At 43.5% G+C, this 18,430-nt stretch overlaps 1 protein-coding gene across 4 annotated transcripts in view; it reads left to right on the top strand.

Annotated features, from left to right (window-relative positions):
- The window catches only part of PCSK5 (proprotein convertase subtilisin/kexin type 5), a 449,573-nt gene that overhangs the window by 180,844 nt on the left and 250,299 nt on the right, over positions 1-18,430 (top strand). For all 4 annotated transcript variants that reach the window (XM_044265871.1, XM_044265870.1, XM_044265868.1 and 1 more), the window contains exons 8-9: positions 6,882-7,094; positions 17,480-17,580. In XM_044265871.1, the coding sequence (XP_044121806.1) occupies positions 6,882-7,094; positions 17,480-17,580 (314 nt within the window). The remainder of the gene's footprint in view (positions 1-6,881; positions 7,095-17,479; positions 17,581-18,430) is intronic.

Genomic DNA, 18,430 nt, shown 5'->3' with positions numbered 1-18,430 from the left:
GCTTGTGTGTTTTCTGGGTGAGGGAAGACAATGCAGTAGAGTCCTCACTCTAACAAATTTAGGACTCTGGCACAGTATAGACAAAGCAGCACTTAACCTTCAGATTCCTCACCCTCAGAGGACCCTCTTTTTACTCTTTAAGAACATCTCATTATCTGTCACCTTGGATTCCCTTATGTTTTGGTGGGGAGTGACCCACTGTCTTCCCTGGATCCAGATGAGTCTTACCCGGAGCTGCCCCTTGAACAATGTGGAGATGAGGGACACTGTTCTCCTACACAATCCAAAATCCATGTGTGATTTTGAACTCCCCCAAAACTTAACTACTTGATCAGTAGTCTTATTGATAGCACTGTCAATTAACATGCATTGTGTATGTTATATGTGTTACATACTGTCTTCTTATAATAAAGTAGGCTAGAGAAAAGAAAATGTTATTAAGAAAATCATAAGGAAGGGAAGATAAATTTACACTGCTATACTGTATTTATTTTAAAAATTAACATATGAGTGGATTCGTACAGTTCAAACCCAAGTTATTCAAGGGTCAACTGTAATTAATTTTCCTACCCTAATCCCCATCCTACTTCAAGGAACTGATCGAAGAAACAAGTCACAGGGTTTAGTCTTTCCCAAAGACGTCTTACTGAATCTGTATCATGACTACATTTTCTTGCTGCATTCCCAAAGAAGACTTTGTCCCACCAAGTTCCACCAAAGTTTTCTCCAGGCATTGAGTGACTATCTGCTCCTGCCATGTCCTCAATTATGGCTTGTATTTCTTCTTGGATTACTTTTTAGGTCACTGTTAAGATGCTTTTGTTTTCATGTGAATCATCTGTTCTACAGGTGATAATGATTCAAAGGATTATTAACTATTAATTTTAAGAAGTAATACATATTTTAGAATTCTGGGACATTTCATGTGAGAACTAGAAAAACCTTTCGGAAGTGTGTTGTCATCTTGCCTTTATATTATGTTTCTAGATCAGACCTATTTTTGTTAGTGAACCTGCTCTGTTGAGGAGCCAGACTGATTTTGTTAAAAAGATGATTGATTTTGTTTAAAAAAGATAAACAGTTCTTCATATCTCAGCTACCACATATTATAGTTGTCCTTGTTGTTCCTGTGCCTCTTCTGGTCTCAAGCCCCTTTATCTCTTATCCGAGTGTAGAAGAGCTTCCTGGAGGGTGATACTCTTTTCTCATTGAGAGAACGAACACCCAAAAAAGATGGCAAGTGGAATGGTAAAGGGCTTTAGTAATTGGGTACGCAGGCTATGCTTGGAAGATGTCACAGATAAAGGAAATTTCCTTATCATGTGTTGTATCATCTTGTCGCTTTGTGTTGACACATACAGATCTGCGCCTTCTGATCAGTGTCCTTGGGACCTCCATCCTCTGTCTCTATCACATTCTGGTGATATGACGGCTTACCTATTACTTAGTGTTACTTGGTTTTCTAATCTGTAAAATACATATCTGACTTGCTGGAATTGCTCTAAATTAACTAATATTTGTGAAAGTACCAGCACAATGTCCAGCCACATTTTTTTTCTTTTTCTTTTTTTTTTTTTTTTTGTATTTCAGAAGTCTCTGGTCACTTATTCATGCCCCTGCAAGAATTTTTTTTCACTTATTCATGCCCCTTCAAGAATATTTTCTAAGTGATAGGGGAAAGAAAGTAATATTAAAATTCCAAATAAAATCTAACTGCATTGGCTGGAAAATTATCACAGCATTTTAAAGAAATGTGGTTCTCTCAACTCTAGATTTCAAAACCTGGCTTGGGACATAGGACTTAATTGGTAACACAGCATAAAGTAGCCTTTTCTGATCTCCAGAAACACAAGAAATTCAGTTCCTATCTAGCCTTTAGTAATAAAACTATGGGCATTGTAAATTGATGTTTGTAGGGCATACATGAGAAGAAACACATGCAGAATTAAATACGCAATGAAAAAGTATAGAGTTTGGCCAAATGGGTCTTTTATGGATTTCACAATATATTTTGCCTTGAGTTTACTTTTAACTTAGTACTCAACTAAACTGGAAGATTTTTTTTTTTTCACCCAAAGCCATATTTAAATACCCAGTTGCAATCACAATACTTGAAAATTTCATTTCCTACACTTCAGGAAAATATGTGTCTTAAGACTCTTTACTGTTTATTCTACTCTGCCCACCTTCCTTTCTTCCTACGTCCCACATTAGGATTTAATTCTTCAATTACTCTGAATTTTGGAGAAATGTCTAGATTCTCTTTTGCCACATATGTTTTGATTTTCTGAATATTGCACTCTAATGGGAATCTGCTGTGCATCTGTAGTAAATAAATCTTTGAATTGCTAATTGTTTCAGATTAACCCCATAGATCTTTAGCACAGATCTTTATGGCATTTTCAGCCCACAAATTAGCCCGTTTATTTCTGGGACTTTAATCAGAAACCCTACACACATGCACAAGGGTCAGAATGCCCGGTGGATAGTGTAGCAGTGGTGTCTATATATTCTGTTGCTTCCTTGCGGGGCAGGCCACCCTCTATCTCCCCCTCCCCTCTTGTGTGAGTCAGCTTGCAATGCCATAACAGAATACTGCAGACCGGGTTGCTTAACAACAGAAATGTATTTTCTCGAAGTCTGGAGGCTAGAAATCTGGAAGTCCATGATTTCAGGGTGCCAGCAGAGTTGGGTTCTGGTGATAACCTCTCTCCTCAGCTTAAGAGACAGCCACCTTCTTGCTTGTCTCCACTGTATTTAATATAGTCACACTGGGGGTTATAGTGTCACCAAATGAATTTGAAGGGGAGGGGACGCAACTCACTCCATAACATACCTTAAGGACAATGCCAGTTGTCTCCCATGGGATTTTCCAGATGCTCTCTCCCCATCTCTCCACAAACTCTGTGCTCAGGGAAAATGATCCATATGACTTCCCAGGTCCTCTGGTTTCTGGGAGAAAGATGGGAGAGAAGAAAGAGATAAGGGTCTCAGTACATATTCCCCTGGTCCCCTCCCAGCAGGGTCAGCAGGGGTTGGTATGTCCCCTCGTCATGTCTCAACTCCTGTTAGCCCTTCTGTTTCCAGTTCCCATGACAACCCCTCCCCACCACTCCCCAGCTTTCTATCCTATGGGGGGTTGGGATAGTTATTGATCTCATACTGTCCTTTGATGTTTCCTTTCACCATACCCAGTTATAAAGTAATTCCCTCAAATTATCTTTGATAGAGGGATATCACTTCTTATCTGTAAAGGGCATTTTCAGGGCAGTGGCAACCCACTGTTCTTTCAGCCATTCATTCTGTCAACCCAGCCAATCTCCAGAGGACTCCATAATAAGTCCTGTTTCCTTTACAGTGGTGTCCCCTCTGGATGCCGCCATGATGGAATAACTTGTGGTCCTACTTCTGAGGGAGCTCCAATCACGTTGGGATTTCTAGGCAGAATTTTGCAGCTGAAACTATGTCCTTTTCCTTAGAATGCTCAGGACCATACATGCCTCCTTTCTTATCATTTTAATCCTGCAACCAATCTGGAAAGAGGTTCGAGGGCTGGTCTGCTCTTAGGTTTGAAAGCCAGACTTCAATGAAGAGATTGGAGCTTTGGCTAAAAATAATACAGCAACCACCAACCAGCCTTCTTTTTGCCCAAAAGAAGACCGTTGTTGAGGGTGAAGAGCACAGGCTTTAGCTCTAGTTGGATTTCAAGGTCTGGCCCTAGCATTCATGAACATTTCTAAGCCCCAGTTTACCCATCTGTGAAATGATATAGACTTAAATCGTGCAGAATAATGTTTGTATCATGCTTGGCGCATAATAAATGTCTATAAATGTTAGTCTCTTTAGTGCACAATGAACCTTCTGTGTGTAAAACCTCTTGTGATCATAAAGTAAAAATTATCTTTTAAGAATTGGCCCTGTGTTTCCCCTCGTAAGAGGGGAATAAATGCATTTGTTTCTGTTTATAAAAATTGCATGTGGTCATGGAAGGATGGTATGAAGAAGAAAGAAAAAAAAATCCTTCCTAATCTTACCAAACAGAATTAAGTTCTGTTATATTGTCACTTTATGGTAACTTTATGCATTTAACTTTATACACATTAACTTTTTAAACACACCACACACACACACACACACACACACACACATAGAGGCACACATACATTCTTCTTCTAAACTGAGACCATATTACATCATTTTGTGTCCTCCATTTGTAATTACATTGTCAAAACTACCTTCTAAATATTTTCTTATTAAATATTCTTTTAAAACTGAGTACGTTTTTAAAGATCTTTTCAGTGAATTTTACACAAAGGCACCCAGTCATGATTTTGAATGTGTGTGTGTGTGTGTGTATGTGTGCACGTGTGTGCGCACACCAGACGTGCTTTTTCGTGGTTTTGTGGTTCTTAATCTATTATCTGTCCCAGTGCTGTTTAAACCAGGAGTGGTTTTTGCTCATGTCTTACATTCTGTGGACCTGTCAGATAAAGCTACAGTGTGACCACGTCTTTGCCAGCAACACAGGCCCTCAGTCTGTGATAGAGAGGTTCTATATTGGTGATGAATTGGACCCTTCCTTCTCTGGCTATGATGTTCTCTCTCTGAGGTGAGGGTATGAGTCAGTCACTAGAGTTTCTCAGTCTGGCTATCCACACCATAGTGAGCAGTAATTCCTTCTAGAGATTTACAAAGCATTGAACAAAATCCCTCATTTATGATGGCTGAAAAAATTTTGCATCCTTCTGTACATTTCCTGAATAGTCTGATGACAGCCTGAAGGATGGTAAACCAGACCCAGCTGTCAAGTGGCAGTAGTATCCAGAACTTTGTCTCCCTCTCTCTTCACAAATTTTTCCCATTCCTGTGCGATCATATTGCATTTTTCCACATTGAAAGACGAAAAGAAATCCACGTTCAGGTCAACCATGTCATAAATATTCTGTTTCTTGAGATTTTGAGGTCAGAGACAGTTTATCAAGGATATTTCAAATTCTTTCTCGTCTCTCTTTCTTTGGCTCTTTTACCAAAAATTCCAATACCACATCCCAAGCTACTTTCCTTCCACCTGAAACCATAAAAGCCAGGGCCTGGAAGCAAAAAAGAGTGTCTGCCATCACCAGCTAGTGATTTTGGTTCCACTCCCTAATTACCAAATGATAGATTTGGCCTGTGTGTCCTTCAGGGTGACTTCCAGTTTTAAAAAGGTAAAATTTCTGAGGGATTCCATTCTACCTATTCAGAAAGATACACATCACTTTGGCCAACTTCTCTCTTTTCTTCTGAAGATCTTATCTTACGGAACTAACTAGTCCTTATGCTTCGGTACATCTATGTTCTACTTTGCTTCTTCTCCTTAATTATTTTATAACCTCAGGAAACACTGTGGACGGATGCCACATTTTGACATGAAGACTATAACCCCATCTCCTAGCTTTGTAAGAAAAATTTCACGGATTGGGTGGAAGAAAGTATCCTACCATCAAATATGTTTGGGGAAAAAAGCATTGGATAATATCTCCCATAGAGTTTTGCAAAGAACAATCACTGAGTTCTACAGTAGGGGAATCTGTTTCATTTTGCTTAACTTAGAATTTCCCAAACATACTTAATCTTGAAAAATTTTTTTTTCATCTCGGGAAGCATCCATTAACATCTTTCATAATTAGTGTCCATTGCATACATAGGGGAGGCACAGCTCTGGAAGGCTCATTGTCCCTAGTTCTGCTCCTCACCAAGAGTGTGACCTAAGGATAGATCACACTACCTCTCCACTCCTCATGTTGCTCATATGTTGACTGAGGGAGCAGAAGAGCACCATTTCATGTGGAAGGAGACTCATAGCCCTAGTATAGGTCTGTAGTAATCACAGCTAATGACGTGCCCACTCTGTGGTCTGGCTGGGGGGTTCAGATTTTGTCTTTCCACTTCTAGCTAGATGACCTTGGGAACATTTCTTAATTTCTGTAGCTCAAGTCTTTATCTGTGTACTAAGGACAAAATCATACCATTCCCACAGGGTTATTGGAAGAGTTGAGTCTGATTCATGTAAAGCAATTACAATTGTGCCTGGTCCGTGGTGGGACCTCTTATTGTCATTGGTACTTTTGTGACCTCTATGACTGTGGCATGTGAAAAGGATTATTTTAGGGTTTTTGTTGGGATGTAATTGACATGTAACATTATATTCAAGCATACAAAATGCTGCTTTGGTATTTGTATATATTGGGAAATGAATACCACAGTGAGTCTAGTACCATAGTCTTTCACGATGCCGAGTTATATATTTTTTTCCAGTGTTGAGAATTTTTAAGATCTACTCTCTTATTTTTATTTTTATCTTATTTTTATCTCTTTATTACGTATAAACAATACAGGATTATTAACTGGAGTCCCTGGGCTATACATTACATACAGATTACATACAGATTTTAGTTTCTGAAAGCAACTCCTCTTGGGTCACCTGGGTGGGTGAGTAGTTAAGTGTCCAGCTCTTAATTTCAGCTCAGGTTGTGATCTCAGAGTCATGAGATCGAGCCCTGGGTCAGGCTCCACGCTCATCACAGGGTCTACTTAAGATTCTCCCCATCTGCCTCTCCCCACCACCCCTGCCACAGGCTCATGCTCTCTTTCTCTCTTTAAAAAAAAAAAAATATATATATATATATATATATATAAATATAAATATAAATATAAAATATATATATATATGATAAAAAGCAATTCTTCTGACCTCAAAAAACAGCCTACATCCAGTGCATTACTAAAATAGCATCACACCCCTCCTACAACTATTTGATGTGTCCTGTTGCTATTGCTCTCTGCACTTAGAGTCTGTGATCTGTGTCTTCTGTCATTTAACTTTTTCTGTTCGTGAACAGGGGCGGAGAGGCCTCGGCTCTGTTTTTGTCTGGGCCTCAGGAAACGGTGGAAGGAGCAAAGACCACTGTTCCTGTGACGGCTACACCAACAGCATCTACACCATCTCCATCAGCAGCACGGCTGAGAGCGGGAAGAAGCCTTGGTACCTGGAAGAGTGTTCGTCCACACTGGCCACCACATACAGCAGCGGAGAGTCGTACGACAAGAAAATAGTACGTAACATTTGAGTGTCCGTCATGACTTATTCATTTATCTTTCCCGGTGAAAGACCAAGGAAGAACCATAAACTCATCTGCACAAGCAGTATACAGAAATAGACAAGTAATATGTGGCAGTCAGCTGCAGGCTCAACCCAAGTATTAAGTGTTCTCATTCCATCACCTGTTCATTGGTAACTCGCTTGAGGAAGGTTCTGGCTTTTCGGGTGCGTCTGATGGAAAATTTCAAACACCTTTGCTCTTGATCATAGTTTTATAAACTGTCTCAGGGTTTGTCTTTCTAACGTGGAGCTAGGCTGCTTCCCTTGATACTTTTCAGCCGTGGCTGAGACCCTGCTCTCAAGTCTTAGAGATTCATGCAAATCTGGGTCACCTCTGACTTTCGCACAGCGGTGGAGAGACAGGTGATATGGTACAACTTGCTTTGTGTAGTGCTTCCTTCACATCCTTCTAGTTCTTCTTGATTCCTGGTTCTATGTAACTGTCATGTGTGACTTCTCAGCTATCTTTTTTTTTTTTAAAGATTTTATTTATTAATTTGACAGAGAGAAATCACAAGTAGACGGAGAGGCAGGCAAAGAGAGAGAGAGAGAGAGGGAAGCAGGCTCCCTGCTGAGCAGAGAGCCCGATGCGGGACTCGATCCCAGGATCCTGAGATCATGACCCGAGCCGAAGGCAGTGGCTTAACCCACTGAACCACTAGTTGCATATTTTTGATTGATTGAAGTAGAAAGTGCCTACCTGTATGCATATCCCATTACCCCTATCTTTCCCTAATTCCTCCCCAATAACTGGATTCAAAAACATGCATTGGGAATGCCTGGGTGGCTCAGTCATTCAAGCATCTGCTTTTAGCTCAGATCATGATCCCAGAGTCCTGGGATCGAGTCCTGCCTCGGGAGGTCCCTGCTCAGTTGGGAGCCTCCTCCTCCCTCTGCTTGTTCTCTCTCTCTCTCTCAAATAAATAAATACAGTCTTAAGAAAAAAAAAAAAAACCCACATGCATGAGTCCACCTTTAAGTACCTCCATCATTCATTAGTGAACATGACTCTGCAGTACAAAGTTAAATGTAAAAGGAGAAAATATGGTGACAAGTTTCACAGTGTCCTGGCTTTTGTAATGAAAAGTGACATTCCATGTTTTACCTTCATTATGAAAATGTTATAATCCAGGAGTACCCCTTATGCTCTCAGATATGCTGGGTTCTCAGTACTTAGGGTCACGGTCCTCTAAATCTGAGTGGCATCCGTCAGTTCTGCATCATAAAAATCCTGATGGAACTCTCTGGAGTAAGGGTTCTCTTCCAGTACCTCTCAGGTCTGAAGGCAAACTTGCCATTGCTTCAAAGCAAATATGCTCATTGACTCTTGTTTTTGCTTGTGGGCTGGTTGCCATGGAGGGGGAATTGTGAAGTTCATAAAGGCCTTTCTTAAGAGAAATGTACAATCCAGCGGGCAAAATCTCCAAGGAGAAGGAAGCGTTTTCTGGGTCCTGGATGGGAGAACGCAGTAGGGACAGAGGGACCTCAAAATCCTTATGTGAGATTTGCTCCCCAGCCCTGACCTTCCTGGGCCCCCATTGTGCTAGGATCCTGTGATCGCTGCCTCCGCGACGACAGATGGTCATTTAAGATTTTCCTGAGAAAGGACAGAGTGATCCAGTCACTGGGTGAATCCAGTCCGTCATAATAGACTTCACTTTCTTTTTTTTTAAAAGATTTTATTTATTTATTTGACAGAGAGATCACAAGTAGGCAGAGAGGCAGGCAGAGAGAGCGGGGGAAGCAGGCTCCCTGCTGAGCAAAGAGCCCGATGCGGGGCTTGATCCCAGGACCCTGAGATCATGACCTGAGCCGAAGGCAGCGGCTTAACCCACTGAGCCACCCAGGCGCCCCAGACTTCACTTTCTCCGGACTTGCTACTTCTGATACCAAAACCTTTACGGACTCACTCTATATATTTAACTTAAACCTGTTTCTACCTTCTGTTCCATCTCTTTCTCCCATGTTCATCACAGCAATCTGTTAGTAATTTTTCTCCATCCGGTTCTTAGAGTCTCTTTATTTTGTGAGACTCCCCAGATCACCATAAATTGGAGAGGAAGTTTGATAGTTCTTCCAAGCTAGAGTCTCTGGCTTCAGACATGTCTCAGTGGCTCAGTGAACCTCACTGAGTCTTGGTTACGCCATCTGTAGAATGCAGGCAAAACCCTTGCCAGCCTCATTGATTTTGGGGGAAGATGAGGTGCTGGACATAAGGGACTCACGCCGCACTGGCGCAATGAACCACTCAGGAGTGGCCGGGGCCACTGTCCCCTAGCACAGTGTCTCATTCTGAATCCTGGGAAGCGAGGCTGGCCGTTTTTCCAACTGTTGTTAATCAGGGCTCTCGTGGCACCTCTGTTTTTCCAATCTACAGAATACTGCGATCTGCACCACCTACCCCGTAAAGAAAGGCACTTTGAACATGAACATGTTAACGGTTTGAACATGAGTAGTTGGCAACGATGTCAGGCTTTTCGGGTCCAGCTGACCCCTTTTCCTCCTAGATGTCAGGATGACAAATAATCCTGCATTGTGCCTGAGACCTTTTCTCCAGCAGGCTTTGAACCAGATGCCCGCTTCCTGGCCACGGCATTGTGATTGAGTGTTGCAGAAATGGCGGCGTCTGTCTCCCTTTGTTCTGGAGCTCCCCCCCCCCCCGCTATCCATTTCCTCGTGCCATTGGCAGCCTCTTCGGGAGAGCACGCTTGTCATGTCTTATTTGTAGAGCACCTTTGTGATTTGACCCAGGCAAATGCCAAGGATTCAGAAGAGAGGAAAGATCTCTCTGCTTCTGGAAAAGCACTTTGAGTAAATTTCACTTGCCTTCAACAGAATGTCTTGTCATGGTATGTAAGCAGGAAAACCTTGCCCTGGGTTTCCAAACAGCCAGATCTCTGTCTCTTGGTGTCCTGCCCCTGTTATTTGTACAGTCGTGGACCTTGGTATTTCATTCATGCTTTAACAGATCCACATCAGTCATGGCCTTATGTCTCTTTACAGCGAGGGAAGCATCCAAAATACCAAGACAACTACAACAAGAAACTCCCCATAAGCTAAACAGAAATCTTTTGAAATGCCCGGCTATTGTAAAGCCATGTGATCAAATAATATGGTTTTATTAATAATAATGCATACATCTTATTCCATGTTGAATACATCATACATTGACCGTGATGTTAAAATGCCATAAATATGCAATTTTGGTTATTCCTCCAATTAGTAGCAGGTATGGCACTGTGCATATTAAATGGACCATCTCCTAGTATCCTCAGAACTCTGCCCAGGATGACCAGGTGCCGTCCTGCCTTTAAAGATGAAGAAGAAACTAGTGCCAGAAAGGGTGAAAGAAAGCCAGGCAGGACGTGGTAGAGCCTGGGTTTCTAGCCACGTCAGGATGGACACCCATGTCTTGTCGCCGGCACAGGGTCATGCTCTGTGTTCTTTCAAAGGACGCCTGCTCTGGCGGCGTCCACTAGCAATGGCGCTGCTCTGGCCCACGTGGGGTTCTTTTCACAGTGACAAAATACACACACACACACACGTATGTATGTATATGTGTGTGTATGTATATCTGTGTATATATCCGGAGAGAATAGGTAGTTATCTGTTCTTTTTCACTACTGGGCGGATTTATTTTAATTCTCATGTTGTAAGACCCTCTCACAATCCCCTCAGACCGTCCGTCCTCTTGCAAAAGCCTGCAGCTCTTCGCCAGTCTGGATAGCTGGGTCCTGGGGCAGGATGTCAGCACTGAACTCCTCCAGGTTACGCCTTTTGTGTGACCTCCACGCCAGGGCTCTCTGTCTTGCGGCGAGGGTCCTCTGTTCAGGCACCGTTCCCCCCAGATAGCCCTTAATTTATGCCTCTTCTAGAGCATCAGCTCAAGGAGGATTTTCTTTCCCACCTCCCTTAAAATCAGGGCACTCCCATCCCCGACTCAAATTTTTATCTGTTCGATTTTCTTCCTCGTGTCCTTGGAACAATTTAGGACGTTGCACGTTTTCTTGCTATCTGTTTTGGAAAAACAGATTGGAAACTGTTTGTGAAACACTAGATTGGAAACTACGTGAGGTTGAAGACTTTGCCTTGTTCCTTCCCAGAGCCTGAGCTGAGTAAATATTGGTGCATAAATCACCATCAGACACTAGGAAGGATGGGACCTTCCCGAGTTGTTTGTATAGCTACAGGAAGACAGGAAGATGTTCTGTTTCTTTAAGAGAAACTCCTTCTGGTGGGTTGGTGAAAGGCAAGCGGTATTTGACGGTAAAATATTTGGCATAGGAAATGGCCCACAGGACTCTTGCTACGTGATAAAGCTGTACCTACAACCTTTGTTCGGGTCAAAGGGCATCAAAGGTCCCGTCTGTCACCCTTCACTGCGTCCTGAAATCTCTCCCTGGTTCTGTTTGGGGACTAAAGCTTCCCTCTCTCCCCAGCCCCTCCTGTCATGAAATGATCTCTTTCTTCGGGGACTCGTTCAACCTCTGCCCTTTTTCCTCTAGTAATTTGTCTTAGGGCTTGGCATGTGGCAGGGTTCGGGTTCCTCCTGGGAGGGGTCTTGTGAGCCAAGGGTTGAGAATATAGGCTGCGCTCAGCCCTCTCCTGACGTCATGTTATTTTTTTGTGTTCAAAACAAACTTGCCGCCTGGAGTATCTCAGGCTTGGACTGAGCGACCAACTCCATGTGGAGGAATGCTCTTATTGCTCTCAGGGCGCCTAAGCAGCTACGCGTTTTCTTTTTTTGCAGAAACATCTCGCTCCCCACTCCCGCCCTCCCCCGCCACCCCAGTCGTCATTCCGTTACAGCTGCCGTTCGCGCTGGGGTTGATTTCTATCATCTCTCTGTTTCTTCTTTCGATTTGAGAAATGTTATTATTTTTCAAGCAGAAGACGAGCAAACCCAGATATCTGTAGTGCGTTTGGAAAGTTGGACACGTCATCTCTAGCGAATGTTAAAAAGAAGAAAGGACAGGGGCACCTGGGTGGCTCAGTGGGTTAAGCGTCGGCCTTTGGCTCAGATCGTGATCCCAGGGTCCTGGGTTTGAGCCCCACATCAGGCTCTCTGCTCAGTGCAGAGTCGACTTCCCTCTCTCCCTCTCCTGCTCATGCTTGCTTTCTCTCATTTAGTTTCTCTCTCAAAAAATAAAATCTTAAAAAAAAAATTAAAAAATAGGAAAGGACAGTTTGTTCCTCAAAAGTTCTAATTTCCACTGTGGCCCGAAGGAGAGCGTCGATGCCACTTGCTGATGGGAACTGGATCTCAAGGTCAGTTCCACTGCCATGGCCGCTGGTGGTCTGGAGCGGCCATCTTGGCTTTCACGGACGGCTACCCCCTGCGACTCAACCTTTCCTTTTGGGGCCGTGTCAGGATTTTATCCTCTCCCACTTACCCATCTCTTTAGTAGCTACGCCTCCTTGAGCAAGTTGTTCCCTCTGAGCCTCCCACTTCCTGAGTTAATAGTGTACCTAGTGTGCAGAGGTCCTGTGGCTTTAAATGTAGTTTTATGCACACACATGCGTATGCACACATGTAAACACCTGTTGTGTGTCTTCCCCCCTTGTCGCAAGTGGTGATGGTTTTCTAAGCCATCCAGCATGAGGTAGCAACAGCGGTGGTGAAGAAGAGCTCTACTTTAGGCCCTGGATTACACGTACACACACCTACTCTTTTGTAGGTGGCTTCTAAGTGTATGTGAGCTTTATTTGGAGATTTGACCAAAACAAACAAACAAACAAACAAAAAACCCAACAACAACAAAATCTTAAAGTCTTTCTTAATAATTGAAGGGCCTTCAAGTAGAGTCTGAGGGAGCTTGATGTTAATAATTCAGCTTAGCCGATAAATACTGAGCTTCTGCTCCCTACCTAGCACAGAGCTGAACATGATGGAAATGCAAAAATCATCGAGGATGGCAGACTTCTCCAGCGACAGTGGCCTCACCTTTGTAAGCAGAACCTCCCATTTGCATGTCTCCCCTCCAGATTCCCCTAGCAACACGGGGCTGGAGTGCTGTGTGGCCTCTCCTCAGTCAGGACTGCGTTTTAGACCAGACTTTGGTTGAACCCAGGGAGCATGAATTGGTCCTCCATTGCATTTTATTTTGCCGTGCTTAATAAATCAGCTTCTTCTGTTTTATTCATTGACACATTGAAGATTTATTTTCTGCCTTCATTCCCCCATCGCTGTGTTTGAAACAGCTTTTCTGGCACATTCCTCATCCAAATCAAACTCCACACCAGAAACAAATTCAACGTAACAGACAGTAGAATCATTTCATGTTTTAAAAATATCTGCTCGGTTGCTCTTTTAACAGCTAGGAGACAATATGGCCCCTTCAAAATAAAACCGATCGCAAGATATCAGGGAGATAGAAACTCTTAACTTCAGGGTTGCTATTAAGACTCGTCACTCATGGCCAAAGTCCGCCTGAGCTGAGGTTCCCTGGAGAATTTCCTCAACAGGCTGGAATAAAAGAACCAATCAGCCCAGCTAATGAAATGTGAAATATTAGGAAATAAGAGCTTAGGATGAGAAAAGGCCAGGGTTCTGCTCAGAGGGAGTGAGCCTAGATCTGAACGACGCCCACTCCTTCTCACCAAACACCGAGGACATCCCTAACGCGCTGGCGTTCCCCAGACCGTCTGCTCTTCATCCTGAGACAGGCCAAACATCTAATTTGCTCACCAGGATAGCTTTGATCTGGCTTGAGGCCTGGTGTCCTCTCCCGTTTCCCCCACTCTGACAGACAGGGAGGATATTTTCTTGAGCAATCTGAGAAGTTGCGCAGAGGAGAATTCTGTTTCTGATTTGGTAGTGAACTGGGGAACCTGGAGCGCGCGAGATGCATCTCCCGGGATCAAAACCAAATTCCGAGACTTGCTTTAAAATGGAATCGAAACTTCCAGGCTTTCATTTTCCGTTCTCACACGTAGAGCCTCCAGCCTCCGTGACGCGGGCCGACTGTTCCACGCAACTTGGCTTTTAAATTATGCTGTCAGGGTTTGCGTGCACGCGTTGTGATTAATGGGGTCCCCCATGTGGTTCCAGTTTTGGGGACATCATTTTTCTTTGAGACTGCGTTCTCCTTGGTGGTCTTTGCCTTTTCGTTCTAAAGAGAGACCTCCAAATTCCCTGATACTGTGACTTCTCTTAATGATGAAAAGCCTGCCTTAGATTAATTTACGCCTAAATATTTCCACCAGGGACAGTAACTTCCTCTTGAAATGACCCAGCTGGAATTTCCCCTGAAAGCAGGGTGAGAAGAAGGGAGGGAGGGAGACTGCTTTTGTTTCTTTCCTCTCCGTTCCTTTTTCTCTTCCACCCTCCCCGGCCTTCATACCTCACCCCCTTTTCGCTCTTTTTTTTACTTCTTAGGTTTCCTTTAGATAAAGTGCTTGGAAAATAAGTAAATAAAGGAGAGCCCAGCACCGGTTGGGAATTCCACAAGCGTGGCCATACTGAGAGCATGTAACATGTGGTTGGTGTTTGTCTAGAAAAGTAAGGGGCGGCTTTTTATTTACGCATACAGCATGTACATCTCTCCCTGGGGATTCTGTAGGGATGAGCCTTCTTCCTGTTGTGGACCTGACATCCCCAAATTTTTATCATTCATATTGGACGTTGGTGGGAAGTGGCGCTCTATTCGACTCAAAAACGTTACACACACTTGGGGTGTTTATCCTGGACGGGTTTCTGTGACGGCAAGGGTCTGGTACAGCTGAAGGACAAGCAAAAGGAGCCAAGTGGGAAGACTTCGTGAAAAATCTTGAATCCAGGCACAAGTCATTGAAAAGAAAGAGAATTTGGCCAAGGAATGTGACCATGAGGGTGAGGTAAAATGAGAAGAATGCAGGCAGGGCCATCTCTCAACAACAGAGGATCTGGAGGCTCGGAAACAGACTGTTTCTGGGGTGTTTATGCCTTGACGTACAGACCAGGACTTTGGAAAACAAGGCTGCGCGTTGACCAGCAATTTCAAATGAAGTAGACGTCCCTTTAATGGCCCAGTAGTCCCGCTTCTGGTCACGTAGTCAAAAGAATTGAAAACAGGATTGTGAAGAGATGTCTGCTTCCCCGTGCTCTTGGCAGCATTATTCACAAGAGCCAAGAGACGGAAGGCACCCAAATGTCCACGGACGAAGAAAGAAAATGTGTAAATACATACAATGAAATATTATACAGCCTAAAAAGAAGGAAATCCTGCCATGTACTACAACAAAACGAGACTTGAGGACATTATTCTGAGTGAAATAAGCCAGAACTCACTCTCTCTCTCTCTCACACACACACACACACACACACACACGTGTGCGCATGCACACGCAAAGACAAATACATACAATTATGTTTATATGAGGTACCTTAGAATAGTTAAACTCATAGCAACAGAGAGTAAAATGGTGGTTACCAAAGGCTGGGAGGAGGGGAGAATGGAGAGTTGTTTAGTGGGTGGAGTTTTTTATTCATACAAGATAAAAATGTGCTAGAGAGATCTTTTGTACAACAGCGTGCATATAGTTAACAATACTATACCCGACCCTTAAAAAGTTGTTGAAATGGTAAATTTGTGTTACATGCTTTTTTACCTCAACAAAAAAACAAACAAACAAACAAAAAAATAAAAATACCTTTTTAAAGTCAATGAATAAAGATTCAGAAAGTTTCTTATGCAGGAGTGGGTAGGGCTCTGTTTACCCAAACATCTTATAAGCATCCAACACGAAGGTTCAGAAGATGGCTAGTTAACCATGTCTGTTCATCAGGAAACAACCTCCCTGGCTTGCCAGACACACTGTGGGGGCTCTCGGCCACCATTCACTTACTTAAGAAAAGACGGTTAGGCTTACCTCCTCTTTCCCACCACCATGTCTATGGCTCTCTATATTTTTGTTCATTCTGCCACTCCTTGGGTATCGGTGCCTCTCTGGTATGGATGGTCTGGTGACATTGAAAGTGTCAAAAGGAACAAAGAAAAGAGAACTGTTGGCCCTGTGTGAAACTAGGTTAGCTAGCTTGTCAACATAGAGCTATACCAGATAATTAAAGAGTCCATTCATACATCCTCAGGGGACTCTGAGGAAACTATTAAGGGAAGGCTCATTTCTGAAGACTTAGGCAGCACTTTCTTCCTGTGAAGATCAGATTTCTTTCCAAATCAACCAATCTCCACACTCCTCTGGAAGGATACACCTTAGAACCACAGGACCTTCAACTACCTTTGTCCCCCCACACCTTTCTGATGAACTTTCACCTCAGTTATCCTATTTGTCTTGATGCCAAACAAAGCTTAACCGCTGTCTTCCAGTAACTTCGAGATGGGCTCCAGCTCACCTCACGAGGCTTGTGCATTCCTGGCAAGAGCAATGCCTGCCCCAAGGAGGCAAAAGTAGACAGTTATTGGGGAGGAAGGGTTTTTTAAATCTTAGCTATTTCACAGGTTTGCAAAATCTTAACCCAGCATGTTTCATTTGTCTTGTGAAGGAGAATCTCACTTCAGCTTTTTCTCCCTGAGTGAAATGATCATGAAGGGGAGGTTTAAAAGCAGGGCTCTTGCTGATAGGAATGTTATTCAGCCGCAGCTGAAGTAAACTGGATTCAAACCAAGAGGAAAAAAATGATCCAGTTCTCACATTCTGATTTCAAAAATGGAGAAATGGCGAAATCTCCTTCTGTAATATACCGCCAGGCCCTCAGTGGGGTAACTTCCCCTCAGGCACCCTGGGTTCAACCTTGTTTTGGGTATTCGCGTTAAATCTTTGAGGAGGTCTTGGCTCTTCCCTGCATCATTTCTGTGGTTGCCAAAAACCCACGTTCCATCGATGGCAGAGCACGCCTTTGCTTAAAACCCTTGCTTCTCCCAAGGTATCTGTTCTGGAAGGGCAAGGCCAGACCATGTGCTTTCATGCTTCCAATGCCTACCTCAGCGTCTGGTGGTTGCTTCAACATATCTGATCATGAAAAATGTTGGGGTCATGAAAGAAATTTAGTTTTAACTAGAGCTGGATCTGGGGTGAAGCAAGCGGCAAGCGGGGGTTTGGGGGGGAAAATGGAAGGGCGCACAGGCATAACCCCTATGTTCTAAGCCAAAGACTCGCCCTAGTCCTGACCCCGGTTTTAACAGAAGTGGAGTCTGATTTCCAAATGCTTCTCTTTTCAAAGTTGATTTGCACAGGCGATTCTCTAGAAGTGATACAGTCACGGAAGTACAGGAACAAGGAATTTAAAACAACTGTTTCAACACCCCCCTCCGTTCTACTTTTATGAGGGAATTTCATTCTACTTGCAAGTGACTCCCATGGCCCCAGAACCCTAAATTTTTCATTTCTGTCTTCTAGATTACTACAGATCTGAGGCAGCGCTGCACGGACAACCACACTGGGACCTCGGCCTCGGCCCCCATGGCCGCGGGCATTATCGCACTGGCCCTGGAAGCCAAGTAAGCCTTTATCTCCCTATGTCTCCACTGATGACAGCCCCTCATCTCAAGGACCACTTACCCATCCCCTACAATAGAATCCCTAGCACCAGAACCCAGAATAGAAGAACCTTCTAAGTCCCACCTTTAAAACGCCAAAGATGAGGGTTTTAGCAAGAATTGTTTTCCCTATATTAAGAAGAAAAAAAAAAAAAACTTTTTTTTTTGGTTTTTATATCCTTAAAAAATCAAACTGTGTAATTACTTTATTATGGAGTCATAGCGTAAGCGTGCCAGTTGGCTCTGACACTCTTGCCTTGTTGAGGTTTTTATTCTAGTCTGGGAATGTTCCTGGGAGTCTCAGAGCAGTCGGGGCCCCTTTCCCTGAGGAACAGTGAGGCAGCTCAAATTACAGGACAATAGCGCTCCCCCTGGGGGACAGACTGTGTCCAGGTCTTATGACAGAAGCGCAGGGACAGGAAGAACCCATTTACCTTCAGTCCTATTCAACACGGTCAAATTCTGTGTCTGAAAGACCCGTTTGAAGAGGCCCCTTGGATGATGTGCGGTCGGTCTCACCTTTCTCTAAACACCAACAGATTTTTCTCTCTTAACTCTTTTGGAATTACTGACCTTAATTCTTTTAAAACCTCATACAGTTCTACACTCGCTTAAAATCCAAAACGTCCAGAAAACTGGAAGCTCTTTGCACATTTGACACACAATGTCCTCTCATGGCAAAGCTTGCCCTGAACTGGTGTGAGGCCTTTTACAGTCTTTGTTGTGGAAAATTCCTACATTTTACCGCAGAAATATGAATGTATTTGATTACAAGGTGCTGGCTCAGACCCCCCCACCACCACCTCCATTG

The sequence above is a fragment of the Neovison vison genome, chromosome 9 (assembly GCF_020171115.1).
Source record: "Neovison vison isolate M4711 chromosome 9, ASM_NN_V1, whole genome shotgun sequence".
Lineage (NCBI taxonomy): Eukaryota > Metazoa > Chordata > Mammalia > Carnivora > Mustelidae > Neogale > Neogale vison.
This window is presented reverse-complemented; position numbering and strand designations above follow the sequence as displayed.